The following is an 18,068-nucleotide window of genomic DNA, read 5'->3' on the forward strand; positions in this document are numbered from 1 at the left end:
AACAGTCAGTAATTTCGAGAACAGCTGCCACTGTTGTTTTAGGTAAACAGTACTCAAACTGGGGGAAATAGTGTTGTGTTTTAATATGTTTTTTATTTGCTAAATCAGTCCCCCTACTTCTGTGGACTTATCACTAACACTTCCAGATGGTCCCTGGCTGATATCACGTTAATGCATCATGACGACTGTCAGAAAAACAAAAGAAGATGCAGAATGTCGCTCTTTCCAAGTGATTTGGACAAAGATTATTTTTTGTTGAAGTAAAAGACAAACCAGTGTGTCTCAGTGACTTTGTGGGGACAAGCTCGCAGTGATTAAAATGGCTAATCTTGAGCATCACTAGAGCTCAAAACATCCTAAACTGGATGAGCTGCAAGGACAAATGTGATTGAATAAAACGCTCTTCAGCAAAATTTAGTTCCAACGTAAGAGACAGTGTTATGTTTAGTGGTGAGCGAGCTCATAGCTAAGAAGCTGAAACTTCATTCAGAAGGAGACTTTGTGAAGGAATACCTTGTTGCTGCTGCAGAACTGCTAGAACTGGACAATTGTGCCAAAGTGTCAGTTTGTCTGGAATAATTCACAGAAATGAAGGAAAACCTGTGGTGGAAACTCAGTGATAGCAAATCTGTGATTTGACCTCTCAGATCTGAACCTCAAGCTCCAGCAGCTTCTCAGCTCTCTGCTTTCAAATGTGAAATCATCTGAAGTGACAGTAAAGCTGTGGCGACAGCAACTGGAAAGAGGAAACACTGAACATGTTCCTGCTCTGCAAGAAGAAAAGTCCGCTGTGACATCTGAATATGCTGCTGAGTGAGAAAACTCCTTCAGGCATTTGGTGAGAGTTTCAGGACATGAAAAGAAAACAAAAGGAACTGAACATATTTGTTGTGCTGTTTATTTGGGAACCAGCTGATGTGCCTGACGACAAACAACATGAAATCTTTGAGCTGCAAAGAAACGACGAGCTAAACGCTCGACAACAACAAACCCATTATTCCCATTCTGAGGAGACCTGCACTGAAGTTTGCATTTCTGGTTGAGACAACGTACTGCTGTGAGGAGTTCCTTTCAAAACTGACTCTTGCAAACACTTGTTTCCTCTCAGAAGTGACCGACCCAAAGCTGGAAAACAAGCTGCGGGCATCATCATCATCATCACTACCATCTGACATCAGACACCAGAGAGAAGCAGCTCCAGCCATCACAGAGCAGAGTGTGATATATGTGTTCAATCATTTAGTATGTAAAGATGTAATAAAAACTGGAATGGTCCTTGACGGGGAAAAGGTTCCCCACCTCTATGAACATTTGCACATTCTTTCAGAAATATTGTGCATGTTCCATTTTCTTCATTTTAAGAACTGAACAACTCTTCCACTGAAGAATATACTGTATCTGTTTTACACATCTTATTGTAAATTTCTATTTCATATTTATGATTGTTTGAGGGTACTTGTTTTTGACTTAGCAGCTGTGATTACAGACCACAGACATCTGATGGGCTCAGTCAGCTGACAGGAAAATAAAAAACTCAAACACGATCACATTAAAAATGAATGATTTCATTAAAAATCCAACACACATAAAACATCAATAATACTGATCCTGGTACAGCAGTAACACTGTGGTCATGTGGGAGAATCCCTGTGCTGGATGAATTTTACAGAGGATTTCAATAACAAGGCCACTGAACTGAGAAACTCTCCAGACCTCTGCGACTACATCGACCGAATGTGAGAAAAGCTCAGCGGTCGTCTTCATTCACGATGACTGAACGTCAAAGCAGGGTCAGATCGTGTGTCAGCTTGTGTCTTCCAGTTATTTGTGCTAGACAAAAAGTTGCCCACATTAATAGTGTTTAACAGTCAGTGTGTTTCAGTGCTGCAGGGCAGGGAGGATGGTTCCTGTACAGGGTCCGAAGCCCACCCTGTATCCATCTCCTTGACAGTAACCTAGAAACAGGAAGAGACGGGATATTGCTTTAATTATAAGCATGTGATTATGGACATGATTGTCAGTGTGATGGTATTAAGTAAGCACAGACGTCATGCACTTTCCTTTTGCTGTCAAAAGTATGTAAGCGTTTTTAAACAGCACCACACAGCAGAGTAAAGTTTTTACCTCGTCAGGGACATTAAAAAAACATTTTGGTGTATATGTATTTGATAAATAGACACTAGTTCATTTTACAAGCTCAGTTTAGTCATCATGAGGAGTAATATACAGCCAACACTGTGGCTCAGGGGGGAGCTGTGTGTGTGTGTGTGTGTGTGTGTGTGTGTGTGTGTGTGTGTGTGTGTGTGTCTCTTATGGGGACATAAATCTGTTAAGTCGCATTGTAGGAGTCACTTTCTTTACGGGAAAGGGAAGTTCCCAGAACATAAATTCTAAAATTTGAGGATTTAATGACTGCAGGTTCAGGTCAGGGTGAGGGTAAGTGTCCAGGAAGTCAATGTCTTGTCCTCTGAAGTGATGGAAACATGACTCTGTGTGTGTGTGTGACCAGGTATATAGCCCCACGCTGTGGGGACAAAAATCTGTTTACACAGTCACATTTTGGGGACTCACCTGCCTTATGGGGACAAAATGCAGGTCCCCTTAATGTAAATCATTAAATTTTAGGGTGAAGACTGAGGATAGGGTTACAGGTTAGGTAAGGTTAGGTTAGGTATAGGGTTAGGAATAGGCAGATAGTGGTTATACTTAGGTTGAGGGTAAGGCTCCAGGAAATGAATGTAAGTCTATGTAATGTCCCCATAAGTGACAAAAACACAACGTGTGTGTGTGCTCACATGTGCCACCTGATGTGTACACACTGTGCCGCTCTCTCTTGAATACGTGTGTCTTTGGGCTGCAGCCATTATGGAGTTTGTATTGTTTGTATATCTCCATGTTGTCTGCCTTGGTGAATCTTTATGCTGCTGCAGAATCTAGAAGAAGTTGCTGCAGGCCTATTTAATTTATATAGATCAATGGCCCTCTATTTATTTATTTATTTAGTTTTATTTGATTGTCTGCGCTTTGTCTTCTTATCTGGTTAATTCTAAGAAGGCTCGACTGAGGAGGCGGCTCTGTGTTTCTAATTGATGTGCAGTTGTATGCACAGACTGCAAAGTATCCTTCAATAGAAAAGGAATTTATTGTTTGCACATACAGGCTTGGTGATACAGTTCACATCATGCCATGTTGTTCCACTAACTAGTGTATACATTGACATCCTACTGCTGTTTTTCTTGTTTATTTGGTCTGTCATCCTGTATATCATTGCATATCAGCATATATATATACTGTATATATAAAATTTCATTCCCATGGTGGAGGTTACACATCAATAATTTTAATAATTATTAATAATGAAATCTAAAACTTGCTGCACAACCTGCTTAGTGATAGTCTGAAAGCCAGTTTGAAGTAAGAGCCACTCTTTATGCTTGGAGTGAATTATGCAGTGATCTGGCAGCTGTGCTGAATGTTCAGTCTCACCTGTGATGGTGACTTCATCTCCGTCCTTCAGGAAGGTTCTGCTTTCTCCACCTCCCAGATCGATGCTCTTTGATCCCTTCCATGACAGCTCCAGCATGGAGCCAAAACTCTCTGGCTCCTGGTGGGATACAGTATACATAGTACATGTATTATACACGGTTTCACTGCATATGTAATTACAGCACAGCCAAGACAGAGAGGTAGACAAAGATACTCTTCATAATCCAACCTGATACTGGTCAAAATTGTTGTTAAAGCTTCAGTGTGAGCATGAAATTTATTTGATTACAGCATTTTTTGAGTTTGTCAAGAGCTAATACCATGTCTACAAGATATGCCCTCATGTACACAGATAGACAATTTAAAAAGCCCACATCTTAACAGCTCTTCAACAAGTTCAGAGCATGCACTCACAGGTCCGCTGATGGTGCCAGAAGCCAGCAGGTCCCCTGGTCTGACATTGCAGCCGTTGACCGTGTGATGGGCGAGCTGCTGCTTCATGGTCCAGTACATGTGCTGGAAAAAGGAAGAATGTGAGTGAAGAGAGACTGAAAGATTTCATTCTGGTTCACCATCTTCATGAAGGAGGCAGTGTGTCAGCACTGAGAGGGGACTGCACGAACAACATCTGTGTTAAAGCTGTACAAGGCAGTCTGTGTTGTTAATATTAGCTCTTTACGTCACTGTGATTGACATAAAAATGGAAGATCTCTGGGTGTGGACCATGAGGAACACCAGCTTGTGCTTTTGGGAAATTGTGGTCACTTTTAATCATATTATAGACGAAACAGTAAGTCAGATTCTTTGATAATGTGCATAATCATTCGCGCCTTAGAGTTATCAGGATGACAAACAACTCTATGCAGCAAAGACGTGAAGGTCCATGTCTGCTGTATATTAGTGTTGTATTTTCAGTGGTGTTGATGTTTGCTTATTAAACCGTCTACTTTGTTTCCTGCTACTAATTGTTGTATTTGCAGGCCAGACAGGCCAAACAAAGGTTCATTTTTAGTCAAAAACAGACAGAAGAACTGTACCACTTACAAAAACTTGAAGACCATTATCAGAAAATCCGAACGACTGACCTGTATTGCACCAAAAGGCCAAACATGCAGTACAGAGTGTTAGAGTGGATCAGGCTCAGCGTACAAGGTTCTTACCTTGAAGTTTGACTTGCAGATGGTTGCTGCCTCCATCATGCCCTGTCCTTGAAATGCAACCAGCAAAAGTCACTTACACTGAAACACAAGTTCACTCCATAACATACTACAGTCCCACTGACACACAGCAGTGGGTGTTAATAACTAGATACATTTACTGAAGTACTCAACTGAAGTGAAATCTTGAGATACTTGAAGTTTACTTGAATATTTTCATTTTCTGCTACTTCTATTCCAAGAGTTTACCCTCCTCCACATCCCTACTAATAGCACTGTACTGTCTCTATACAGTGCATCACTCTGTAAAGAATGAATGTGTGTGTGGGAGGCGTAGGACACCAAGTGTTAGTTGAAAGTACAGATGGTAAACTATTAAGCAACATGAAGGAGAGAGAGATGGCAGAAATGACAGAGAGAGAGAGAGAGAGAGAGAGAGAGAGAGAGAGAGAAAGAAAGAAAGAGACATAAAAACAATTTATTGTCTACTCCTTAACATGGATCACCTCAGGACTTTTACTGCCAAGCAGTGTGTGTGTCTGGCTGTGCTAGTGTGTGTTGAACCACAGAAGTACATAGTGACAGCTGATTGGGTGATCGTCACTTCGTGTGCATACCTTTTAGTGACACAAACAGGTTAATGTTGAAAGTGTAATCATCCTGGTGTTGCAGGTAGGGGAGGGGCTCTGGATCCTGCAGAAAGAGGAGGAAGAGGAGGAAGAGACATGAGCAGAAAAAATGGGGCCACAGGACAGACTAAACACCAAATCAAGAGAGAAAAACAGCTTTTCCAGCCTTAAACCCTCAACACGAGTCAGACAAAAAAAGTCTATTTTGTATTTATATGTTTGTCTTACAGGTGACACCAGAGGAAAGACAGTGATGTTCTAAATGAGAAGGGTTTTATGTAGAGATGTGTGTACATATGGACATGTGCACGTCTCAGACTCTATGTAGTCAGATTTTCCCCAGGCTGAGCTGTGCTCTCTTCTGCTCAGTGAAACACCCACCAGCTTCCACTGCACCATAGCCGACCAAGCTGCAGCGGTGGGGAGCAGAGAGTTTCACTAACTACAGTTGCATGTATTTAAATAACTTTTTCACATCTAATTTTAACTTTGATTCAACATTCTGGTGTAAAATGCAGCACCTGTTGTGTTTCTTTTTCTTTGTTTTACTTTTGCATCCATACCTCACTTTTCATTTTCCTCTGTCAGTGTATTACATCCATAGCAAGCTCCAATTGTGCATACTGGTGTGAGGCCAGTACTTCAGAACGCTGCAGTGATGTCTGTCTGTTTACAGCATAGTTATATGAACAAGCTGAAGATTCTATACAGCAGATCATGCATCTAAATGTTCAATTTCTAAAGCTTTTTCTCATGTAAATATCAGAACCATACTGCTAACTGTGTCTGTGTGACACTACAGACAACAAGATGAAAATCTTTCTCAGGTAACAGTGAACACAGCTGTTCTTCAGACAATTCCTGATTAAATGCTGAGTTATTTTATTTCTTAATTAGTCTGAATGACTCATTTGATTCAGGAGAAATTCTCTTGAAAGACATGAGGTTTTACTCGCATAAGAAATGTCTTAAAGGTTTTGCCACTGCCATACTGCCATTTGAAACATCACACACATTCAGGTCACTGAGCACTTCCAGCTGTTAACAGTCACAGTGCTTTTATTTGTGCATGTACAACCATTAAGTTAATTACATGCCAGCATGTTTTGACTCGTGGTGGGTACTTTGTCAGGAAGAGTCACTGGGGATTATGGACATCTTCAAAACTGCTGTAAGGTTTCTTAAACAATTTGCTTTTATTTATGACAAACCTAATGACTTGGGTCAATGACTGGCATGTAATATCCAATTTAAAGGTCACAAATATAAAAGTCTGTCAGCCTGCTACGAAAACACAAATAAAGTGAGGCTTTTGGCTGGGCAGTTACTCAAAGTGGTTCCACATCATGGTCCGGTGACTCAGTACAAAATTGAATTTGGTGAGTTGGAATTTAAGGTCACTACTGGATGCTTCTCTTTACTGGTGTAAGTTGTGACCCTTGTACCAACCTGGATGGGGTTGGGCCCTACGAAGGGTAACAGCGCCTCCATGGGGACAACCCAAGGTGATATGGTTGTCCCGAAGTTCTTGCCCAGGAAAGGACCCAGAGGAACATACTCCCAAGCCTGGATGTCCCTGGCTGAGAATGAACACACATGTTACTACATAAATGGGCAGATTATGGCTCTGTGGTGGTAAATAACAACTGTCAGACAATAAATGGGAGTCCAAAAAGTTCGATATTCCAGAAACACAATTTGAATGTAAACTACCTGGAAAGCAGGCATTCTGGGGATTGAACCTTTCAGTGAAGCAAGGTAAACAAGAAATGACATGATTATGTGTAAATTTTTTGACTCTTACTTTGTAGATACAAAGGATTACATGCTGCTCAAAGAGCAGGGAAATCTATTCAATTAAAATCTGTCGCTGTGTGCAAGTTAGTTACAAACACCTCCATAAGACTTTTGGCTCTTTCATGGACACTAATCTAAACCCTTTGCTACAGGAAACCAACCTTTGCTCACTCTTACACAGTGGTGGTGGAAGAAGTGTGCAGAGCCTTTAAATAAAAGTAATATGACAATAAAACTGCTCTCTTTCAAGAAGAAGCCCTGCACAAAAATCTTATTTAAATAAAAGTAAATAATGTAATTAATAATGTCAGCCTAAACCACTTATTTGGAAGTGAACACCAAATGAACATATCATCATCTTCTACTTTGCTCACACAAACACCGCAGTGCGCTATATTCAGCTTTAGTTTTGCTTTTAAATGTAGTGGTTTAGATAACATGATAAACTGTGAACTATATCCCCCTCCATCTTCTCCACTGTGAAGCTAATGGAGCAACAGTGAGATAATCTACCACTGTGAGAGCTTTAAATCCAGTCTGCTCTCAGTATCTTCATCTCCTCACACACGGATGCGGTTCATTGGCCGAGCCTTCCCTTGCCCACGATGAGCCTTTAAGAAATTACTTTTCAATTAAACCACAGCACCGCTGAGAACAGAGGGGAAGACCGAGAATGCGTTTAGCTGTGGGTGCAGTTCCACGGTAGAAATTTTGGATGGCAAATATTCATAGAAAGCCTGTGGTGAACTCTGCACAGACTGATCTCCTGAGGGCTTCAGCAAGTGCAAAATGAAAGCAGTGTCAGTTTGCTTTCAAGCTGCACATTCAGCAGAAACGTCACAGACTGAAAAATCTCTCACACTGTGGTGTGGTGAGGGAGAAAAAAAAAAAAAAAAGGGTTCTACTGCACAGAAGTATCCATGCACATCCATGATGTGCTGTCCTTGAAATATTCAGTCTGAAGAAAGTGTTGCATAGTGTGCAGGAGAACATTTCAAATGCACAATCTAAACTCAATGTTAGCTAATGTTAGTAAACTGAACATATTTATTGCTGAGTAACTTACATTACTGACTTTATGCCTTCTATTCTCGTTACATACTGTAGTATTTATGGTTATAGTGTAATTACCACTTCAACCATATAGCTTTCCCTGGAATATTATTTTTTTCATTCTTTTTATGATATTCTGATCTAATTGTAATTATGTGACTCTGCATGTGCACTTATCGAGTGCCATCTCAGTACAGCTGCAAGATACTGATGCTTCTATTAGCCCATATTTAAAAAAAAGAGTATCTCAGTATAGTTACTATTATGATATATACATTCTGACATGAGTCTTTGAGTCTGATGCATTAGGTCCAATGAAACTATAAAGGTTCAAGAGCTATCGACTGTTTGGTTTTATTGCTTATGAACTGAAGTTGTCACTTGTAAGAGGAAGAGTATGTTATTTGTGGCATCAGGATTTACTCATAAACAAATGAACAAAGAACTCGTGTACAGTACATTTGACTGCACTTGCTGTACTCCATATATTATACTGTTTTTACTGTATAGTATATGCAGTGGCAGTCATATAGGAGCTGAAAGTTTAGACTCAATGCTTAATCAGAATGCCGCTGTTACATTCTTCTTCACACTTCACTCTGTTGTGGGCCATAAAACAGCTGCTGCTGTGCTGTCTCCACACAGGGCTAATGTGGTCTCTGCCCTAGGACTAATAAAACAGAATAAAAACTGGTTGTGTTGAAATGCCACTCGCTGTATGCTCTAAATGACCTCCTCAATCACAGCCAGTCAGACTGTGGCAGGACACAAGAGTTTCAGCCAGTGTGGTTCAGTAGATTACAGAGTGCTGCCATATTGAGCGAAGCAACAGAAAGGCTGGGCTGACATGGAACAGTGACGATGGGGACGATGGAAGTAAATGAATCACATTTAGAAGTGACCAAATACATTTTCACCAGCTATAGACCAAAATTACTTTATTCTGAATTAGTCAAATTGCCTCAGTTAATGTAATACTGATCCAACAGTATATTCTCTTAAGTTCACTGTCTGACTTACTCATGTTTTGTGTCTGTCTTTTAACTTGTTGGCTTATGTTGGAAATAAATATTTTCATGTGTTTTGCAAATCCATTAACATTAAAAACACTCTGAGCAAACCTTAAAGGAACATTTTGTTTCTAGTCAAGTTTTCACACTAGTAATTTTATTTCAACCTCAGCAAAATTTCATTTTAACTAGTCAGTCCTCCAGTTGTTTCAGATTAGACTGCTCTCTCACTGTGTATTAGTTTTGACTCATCACTACTCACAGAAATACAATAACACAGCTCTATCATCAAATCAGTCCACATCCCTCACAGCCTGCTGATGAATTTTACTGAGAATGTCCAAGTCAAAATGAGAAATCAGCCAAGAGAATGTCTGAGGATGATTATTGTAATAATGTATCACCAGATTTATTAACTCACCACAGACATTTCTGACAATTCTCAGTCATTATGTCCTCCATTATGGGTCCTAGGGCTGCATTTAATTAAATTGGGATCTATGAGCTTTACTGTGTGTCTATTTAAGGGCCATTACATTGAAATGTATAGGAACTTCTGATATATTACTCAAGAACAGGGAGAGCTGCTTATAAGGACTAAACTCTGCTTTAAATGAGCGATCTGCTTTCGGCCTCCTCATGTTTAATAATGTTTTCACACTGTTTGCAGCATTTGCTTAATGTCGCAGACACTTTACATCATCACAGTACTTGGTATCAAAGGACAGGACACATAAGGTGATAGGCTGACCCTAAAACAACATAAATTAAGATAATAAGATGATAATATATTTCAGATTTTGTTGTAAGGCTGGTTTTGATTTACCTCTGCTGGCAGAAATTGAGGAAACGGGCAACAGTATGAGTTGAGACCGGAGTAAAACAGCGATATTAGAGAGAATGACAGTCAGAGAGGAATGGCACCATGCGTGCTCTCTCCAGAGATTTCCAGCTAAATCAATAATACATATTCCCACTCATGTTTTGATGAGGACTGACTCTGCCATTTAATCTAAAACCATTTCCATCTGACTAAATCTGAAGTGACGGCATCAACATGTATAATGCAGAGCTAAATTAAGGAACAAGTGTGCTTCTAAGGGAAACGTCACTGCTAATTAGTGCTGTTGATTTGGCAGCATACCTTCAGCTTCATTACAGAACCAGTTCAACCATCAGAGCAGGCGCACAAAATGTACTGATATGAATATCAGTTCTGCATGGTACAACAAATTCCTGCTTTCTGGGGCAGTTGGGTTAGTTTCATTATATTTTACATGAATGGAAAAGCATATCGCATAATCCCAGGTTTGCCAGAATGTGCGGGGGAAACTGAAAAACCATCCATAAGCACGTTTAACAAGGAAGACTTTGATGTCATGTGTTGTGCAGAGGCTCTTACCACTCCAGTCATTCATGAGTACCATGCCAAAGATGTGTTCATGTGCTTTCTTGATAGGAATGGACTCCCCGAGTTGAGTCCCTGCCCCAACAAAGAAGGCCTAATCAAATTAAAGAAGAAATATAACAGCAATGAAATACTGAAGCTATTGTGCAATATTGACTGTCAGACAGACTAACAAAAGGGAACAGAGAAGGGCAACCTTTCTCTGAGGGAACTCAGATGTTGAAATGAAGTTATTTCAATATCTATTCAAACATTACAAACATACAGGTGATAAGATTAAGTAAAGACTATAATCACCATCTCCAGCTCAATGTCCAGCTGCTTAGACGGGCCAAACACTGGGGGTTTCGCTAAAAGAAAGGAAATGGCAAATATGGTTATCACCAGCTATAAGAGGTTCAACTCTCTGTACTGAGAGTGAATTATTCACATTGTGGAATAAAGTCTGTTCAAATAGTGACATTGTGCAGATTGACTTCACATTTTTGAAAAAAAAAAAAAAAAAAAAAAAGTGGTTCACACAAGATTAATTATTAAATTTAGGGGCTGAAGATGATAGATCTGATTTTTTTTTTTTTTTTTTGGCCACTTACGGGCAGCCAGTAAGGAAAACAGTGATGCACAGAGTTATAACCAGGGCCAGACGAAGCAGCTTGAGAGCCCTGTTGGGCTGCTGTAAACTGACTCCAGGTCGCTTTGTAGTAACATAAGCAAATACAAATGAAGTTGGGAATATAAGGCACATATGCACAAAACCAAAAGAATGAAGTGTTTGTGTCAACAAAATGAATGAATGAATGAAAGTCCGATATTCCCTTTGCTTTTAGCTCTGGTTTTGTCTCCAACAACAACAACAAAATCTGTGGCTGCTAAATGCTCCTTCACTTGCCAGGTGATTAGGTTTTGTGTCTATTGTTTGGTCCTGGGCAGGTTGTGTACAATGGGTTTAGCTTCATTATCATCATTAATATAAAAAATGATAATATAAAGATACCGCAGCTTTAAAGTGGCAAAGCTTTAAATTGAGTGACAAGAAATAAATCATATGAATAATAGAGCCCAGTAGTGGTGAATGTAACAATCTTACTCTGGTCGGGTCTCCTCTGGCCAGAGGGACGGCGAAGGGGGGTCCCAGAAACAACCACTGACGATGCTCTGCCATGGTATCCCACTGGAAGTCTCAACCTACATAACACAATAGGCTAGTTAGCACAACAGCGACCCCAGTGGGAAAACAACATTTAAGTTTGGGACACTAGATCGAGATCACTGTCAGTTTTCTAACTGTGTATTCTGATTCATTGGACAGTGATGATATTTTTATTGTAGCAAGATTGAGTATGGTGATGGCCGTGTGCGCTGATGTGGGGAGTGAATAAAGTGCAGTGACCTTGAGACAATTTCTGCCCACAACGTCTTCCAATGACTAAGCCAGACCAAACACCACTGCAAACACTGTTACCATCCCAAGAAGAGAAGGAAGGAGCTATGATAAGAGTGAAGCTAACCCAGCTTTGACCTTAGGATGTTACACTACCCAACCTACTTCCAAACCAAAATGGACTAAATAAGGCTCAGGCTAATTCCAGAATGGGAAATCAGTGACTGTTTTGCGCACATTGTTACAGAGGCCTGGCTTCACCATAACATCCTGCATCAAACTGTTGTACATGAAAAGAGGATTGTGTTTTGTACCAACATAATGCAAAGCTGAAGGGTGGTGGACTCTGTGTTTATGTTGATGATGCTTGCTGCTCAAACGTTGTCTCTAGTGCTTTTCCCCTCCTCTCAGCACAGAGACTGGTCCACAATGAAAACTCACAAGACCACAAAAGTCTCAGTTTGCATGGCTATATGCAGAGGAGGTGTGCATACATGTCCAACATCATCAACAAACTTCTATGCATTTTGCTTCTTTTAGAAAAGCTGATGGACTGTTGGAGAATGCCTAACCCACTAGGACTGGAGAGTACTTTACCAACAATAAACCCTGGATTACACCTCACATTAAGGCTCTCCTCAAGGAAAAAAGAGGGTCTTTAGGTCAGGAAACAAAGAGGACCTGCAGAATATGCAGAGGGAGCTGAGAGGGAGAGGGAAAAAGGTAGCTTTAGGAGGAAGATGGACGATCAATGGAGCAGAACACCATCAGTGGAGTCTGGCACCGAGGAACCCAACTTCCAGCTTGTGAAGGACCAAAAGTGGCTGACCTGATTAACTGAAGATTTCCCCCTTGCATGTGGTAGACGATCCAGACCATCACAGGCTTCAAAAGCATGCGTGAGGCCAGGGTGCCTGAGCTTAACACATTTTATGCTCAGTTCAATCTCCTCAACAAAGAGTCAGCTGTCAAGTCCTCAAAAGGACCGGCCCCTGAATGAATTTTGGTTCCTGTGAATCAGCATCACAGAGAATCTGTCATGGTTGTCACAAATCTTCACCAAGGTAAAGAAAGCTCAGAAGCAGCTGTGTTTCTTGAGGAAACTTAAAACGGCTAAATTATTGTGCCAAGTTTTTGTCAACTTTTATAATGGAGCAATAAAAAGCATCCTGACTGTAAATGTTACAAATTGACTTTGGATTTGTATGGCCCAGGACAGGAGGGCTCAGGACAGGGTGATTAAAACCACCTGGAACATCACTGGTCCCCATCTACTGAGCATCAGTCATATCGTAGAAGTGAGGTACTTGCTCAGAGTCCACTAAAACACAAAGCTCACCCCAGCCACAGCCTGTTCACCCTGCTGCTGTTTGGCAAGCGATACAGAAGTATCTCCTGCTGCACCTCCAGACTACATAGCAGTTTCGTTCCTCAGGCTGTGATTCTTCAACTCATCATCCATACTCAACCGTACATAAATATTAATATCATGGATCATGACACATACTGTACATTTTGTACTTTCTGGATATATAGAGCATGTATAGGTACAGGCTATGCATATATAACTATATCTATATAAGTACTAATAAGTATATATATAAGTACTGTAACTGTATGTATACAACCCTGGTTGCAAAAACACTGGGATGCTGTGTAAAACTGTGCTGAAGATGATCTTGGATATAACGTTTATTTCATTTTGGGTTTGGGTTGGTTTCCCATGGGACTATTTCAGACTTGGTCCTAATTTCGGGGAAAAAAAAAAAAAAAAAAACTTAAGTGAGAACACTGTGACCCAATATTTATTGGTCTCCTTATCTATAATGCACTAACATGTGGTCCATCGTCATCAAAGAACTACTGCTAAAAACTGGCCTGATCCCTGAAATTTGAGATCAGGAGAAACTCTGATGGGTGGGCAGAATAGCCTGCCAATCACCTGCTTAACCAGAGAGCAGCGTGTCAGACTCAGTGGGAGACGGAGTTGCCCCAGGCCACCTTAGTATTCCTCCCACGAGGGCCTGCGAATAAATGAAGGCTGTCAATGTGACTGAGGCGTGCTGCAGGATGCTCCCAGAGCCCTGCTGCAGTGTTTAAATGCACACTGACTCTCTGAGGCACAAATCAATTAGAGAAACCTTGTAATGTCCCTCCACATATCACTGTTTGCAGAGAGCCTTGAACAATTTGTTTTAAGATGTCCCTCAGTATCTGCCCCAACACAGGGAATGTATCAAGGCTTCTTAGTAAGTCTTTTGTTCATTGGCTGTTCAACAGCCATTAGTGTCCACTGCTGGTTTGATTGATAGTGTACCAGTTTGGCATCAGGGCATTCTCCTTCCCCCGGAACATAATGCCAACGTTGGTGGCGTGATCTCTGGAGGAGTAGAAGTCAGTGTAATCACCTGTGAAAAACAGAGAGGGGCGTTTATAAGAAGAACAGGCTGAAAAATTCACATCTACTGTCTGTACCCTTCGTTCATTTGAGGTGTATTGGCACAACCTGACAGAACAAGCCAAGTCTTCAGTAATGGAACTGTAATATGTTGTTAAACAGTGCCCCCTGGTGCAGCTACGCTTAAACTCCACTTAACTATGTGAGCAATATTCCATGCATTTATATCAACTAAACAAATAAACAAATTGGTATAAAACTGTCATTGTGCCAGTCGTAAATCTAACAAAATAAAGCTAGAAATTAAAATTGGTTTCACTGATATAGACCTGATGATGGATAAGTTAAATCACATGACCCCTTTCTACATACATACGAGTGTACTTCTGTCTGTGTCTGTTTTTCCTGCTACAGAATACAATGATATTTTAGAAATCATCATTCTTCCAACTTTCTGTCAACAGATTGTGTTTGGCTCTTAACTGTTTCAACATGGCAGTGCTCCCATGCACAAAGCCAGGTCCATAAAGGAATGATTTTCCCCATTTGGTGTGCAGGCAAAATTCAGTTCAGTTCAGTTTTTTTCGTTATAACAATTTAAAGCCACCTAGATGTGTAAACATATTCTTATTTCTGTACTGTTTAGAAAGATTGCAGATAGTTAAACTGTAATGCAAAACTCTCAGTGGACAGGTAGAATGTCCTAGTAGAAATGACACCCTTGGCAGCTGTTGACATTAACACAGAGTGACATGGAATACAACCACATTAAACAAACTTTGGATGTCAAAGGTGGAGACAAGTCTTGAAATGGAAAAACCACATTAACTCAAACAAATGCATTATTCAGGAGGTGTGATGGGACATCCCCTTTGGAGATGATGTCAAGGGGAAGGTCACATCTCTGGGTGGATGCAACACTGTGGTCTACAGAGGGAATGGCCTTTGATGAAACAAACAGCTGTGAGAACAGAAGTCTTTGAGAGGCTCACCGATATCTGCAGGAAGGTGCATAGTGGCTGCACTCTGATGGACAAATGCTCTGCAGAGACAAGGACAAAAAGACAAAAACCTCTGTTGAAATAAGCTGTCTCAAGAGGAAATCAGCCTACAAATAGTTAAAGATAGAAGCGTTTGGGGATTAAAAATATAAGGCTGGGTTTCCACTCTACAAGAAATGATTATTCAGAACATTTCAAGGACATTTTGTGTGGTTCAGAGGGCATTACACAGTACAAAGCTTCCTTTAAAAATTCAGTGACAGGAAATGCATAGCAACAGAGACAATATTATACACAGCTAAAATCACTTTGTTTTCCACAATAATTATGTCATGAAAGAAATGTTCCTTTGCACAACTGAGTCTCCACTTAATGTTTAACACAGGGCTTCTAACGACCACAGAGATTGTATTTGACCATACTGATAACCCTGACTGACCTGCATCGTTATTTGAACAAATCCTCTACAGACCCCATTTCAGCCTGATGGGCTTAGACTTTCATTTTTCATACTAAGAGCCTTTACTTCTCCATCCTTTCATTTCTACTAGTTTGTTGGTCATAAAGAGACACAAATTTCAAATCTCGATTTTCTTTCAGTTCCGTTGGTTTCCTACAGACTGGACAGTGTGACCACATCAGTGAGGTCACACAAGGAGGTTTGTCTTTAACAGCTGATGAAAATTACCTGCTGTGACCTCACAGTTTGTGCTGTGACCAGAACATAACCAGAAAAAGCAGCCTGTACTACACATTTGCATTTACCGACTCCATGCAGACTAACCTGCTCCGCAGGCTGACATCATCTCTCAGTGTGCTCTCATTGGCTGACAGCAACACCCGCAAGGTTCTCCTGGCCTCCCTCCATGCGTCATAACCAAGAGCCATGAAAGCATTCAGTGTGGACTTGTAGGAAAACAGAGATAACATGGCTGAATAATATAAATGTCATCTTTTGTAAAAGTATAGAGGTTACTGTTGCTTTCAGACACATGTAAAAATGTGTCCATTGCTTTGGTAAAAGGAATAGAACCTACAGAGCACTTTTAACACTGTCCTTTTTCACCATGAACATATCAAAACCTGAATTTGGTGTCTGAACATGACAACCTATTCCTTCTAATCAAAGTTGCTCACCCATACCAACATATATTGAAAATCTTTCTAGTGCAATGTAATGCAGTGCATACAGTTTAAAAAACCAAGGTAATATCTACGCACCTTTAAATGATGCTGGCACAGTCATTCATTAGTGATAATCTAATACAGTAACATTTAAAAATACAGCTAAGGTTCTGAATTATGAGTACTCATTATTTTTGGTACTTTCAGTACATTTTGTTTATATGTCAGTTCAACGTAAGCAATGATGTTACACAACACATCTGATTCATTTAAGACCAAAATGGTTCGCTGAGTTCTGGTGCCTCTTCCCTGATTACTAATAGTTATTGAGCTTACCTGGTCAAAGACATCCTGATGTCTGGAAATCACAGGCCCTTGAAACAAAGACTTTATCACACTGAGGTCCAGTATCTGGTCCCCAATGGCAACACCAATGCGATGTTTGGCCTGGGGAAATAAACACAATCTGATGCAACTACAGGTGATCCAAAGTACACTTCCACCTACTCTTTCAAGTCTTCAGTATGTCAACCACCAAGCCACAAGCGAACAAATACATGTCATTTTTGAGTATGTCTGAATTTGCGATTTTCTCCCATGATTAATTTTCACGTTGTTGAATGCTATTAATGATGTTTGATTGTGTGTAAGATTTGCAGTAGCTCTAGTATTTGGCTGTTTCATGATGAGAGTTGAAAGGGAATCCTCAGTGCACTCATATCTGCCACACACACTTCAATACACGATACCCCAATCCCTCAGTACACTTCAGCAAACTATGATTGTGACTATGAACAGAAAGTTCCCAATAGAGGCCTCATGGATAAGATATGATATGATAAGATAATCATTTATTAATCCAACAAGGTGGAACTGCAGTGTTACAGTAGCAAAGAGGATAGTGTAATAGCAAGAAGTATGAGGAAAAAGGCAACTAAAAATCTAATAAGTAGGGTAAATAGACAGTTGTTGAATTTAGCATTATTGCAGATAAGGAATACTGATATTTCAACACTGCACAATGTATCAAAGACCAAACCCATAGACTGAATCTATGCAATGGTTTTATTTTGGAAATTTTGAGAAGTCGTCGTCAATGTGTCTGACTTGACAGCACTCCACTGCATGTGTCAATGAGACATGATCTCTTTTCAAATCCAATAGAAATAAGCAAATTGCACTTACATTATCAGGTGTGGAAAATATTCCATAAGGGAGGTTGTGGAAGGAGAAATCAGATGTTGCATCTACTTTTATGAAGGACATCTTCTCTTTGGCAGACGTATTCCACTCAACCTTACCGAGTTACTGAATGACTGAACAGCAGCAGCAGCAAATGCTTCCAGATGTTTGACTTTGGACAGGCCCACCTCCCACTGCACAGCCAATGGCATGCTGCCTCTAACATCCACCCTAAACCAGCCCACTAAAAGTAAATGCAAACCAGCCTGGTAAATGACTAAGCAAAAATGTGGTACTGCTCAGCCTCATCTGTTGTTGAGAGAACTTGCTGTTACATTCTAAAATGCTTTAATGTAACAGCAGTGTTTAATGTTTGGTTTAATACAAGAATAATGAAAGAAATATTTATTTGAGAGCAGAGATATAATGGACACACACATA

The 18,068-nt window shown here is 40.3% G+C and overlaps 1 protein-coding gene across 1 annotated transcript; it reads right to left on the reverse strand.

The window, feature by feature from the left end:
* Positions 1–890: 890 nt before the first annotated feature.
* On the reverse strand, positions 891–17,737 carry fah (fumarylacetoacetate hydrolase (fumarylacetoacetase)). The gene is made up of 14 exons (XM_076736906.1): positions 17,631–17,737; positions 16,782–16,892; positions 16,105–16,226; positions 15,312–15,361; positions 14,239–14,329; positions 11,628–11,725; positions 10,838–10,890; positions 10,535–10,634; positions 6,722–6,852; positions 5,261–5,336; positions 4,647–4,693; positions 3,901–4,002; positions 3,487–3,604; positions 891–1,955 (listed from the first exon to the last, which is right to left on the reverse strand). Exons 1-14 carry the CDS (start codon positions 17,709–17,711, stop codon positions 1,879–1,881), a joined length of 1,257 nt encoding a protein of 418 aa, XP_076593021.1. The 5' UTR covers positions 17,712–17,737; the 3' UTR covers positions 891–1,878.
* Positions 17,738–18,068: the final 331 nt, after the last annotated feature.

Source organism: Chaetodon auriga, chromosome 1, assembly GCF_051107435.1.
Source record: "Chaetodon auriga isolate fChaAug3 chromosome 1, fChaAug3.hap1, whole genome shotgun sequence".
Classification (NCBI taxonomy): domain Eukaryota; kingdom Metazoa; phylum Chordata; class Actinopteri; order Chaetodontiformes; family Chaetodontidae; genus Chaetodon; species Chaetodon auriga.

What these genes read in the sequence shown, in the direction of transcription:
- fah (XM_076736906.1), bottom strand. Translation starts at nt 17,711, where the DNA reads ATGTCCTTCATAAAAGTAGATGCAACATCTGATTTCTCCTTCCACAAC. An exon ending in GCACCTTCCTGCAGATATCG is followed by an intron (nt 14,330 to 15,311) that starts GTGAGCCTCTCA and finishes TGTTTTTCACAG; the next exon opens with GTGATTACACTGACTTCTAC. An exon ending in AGATGAAGTCACCATCACAG is followed by an intron (nt 1,956 to 3,486) that starts GTGAGACTGAAC and finishes TCCTGTTTCTAG; the next exon opens with GTTACTGTCAAGGAGATGGA.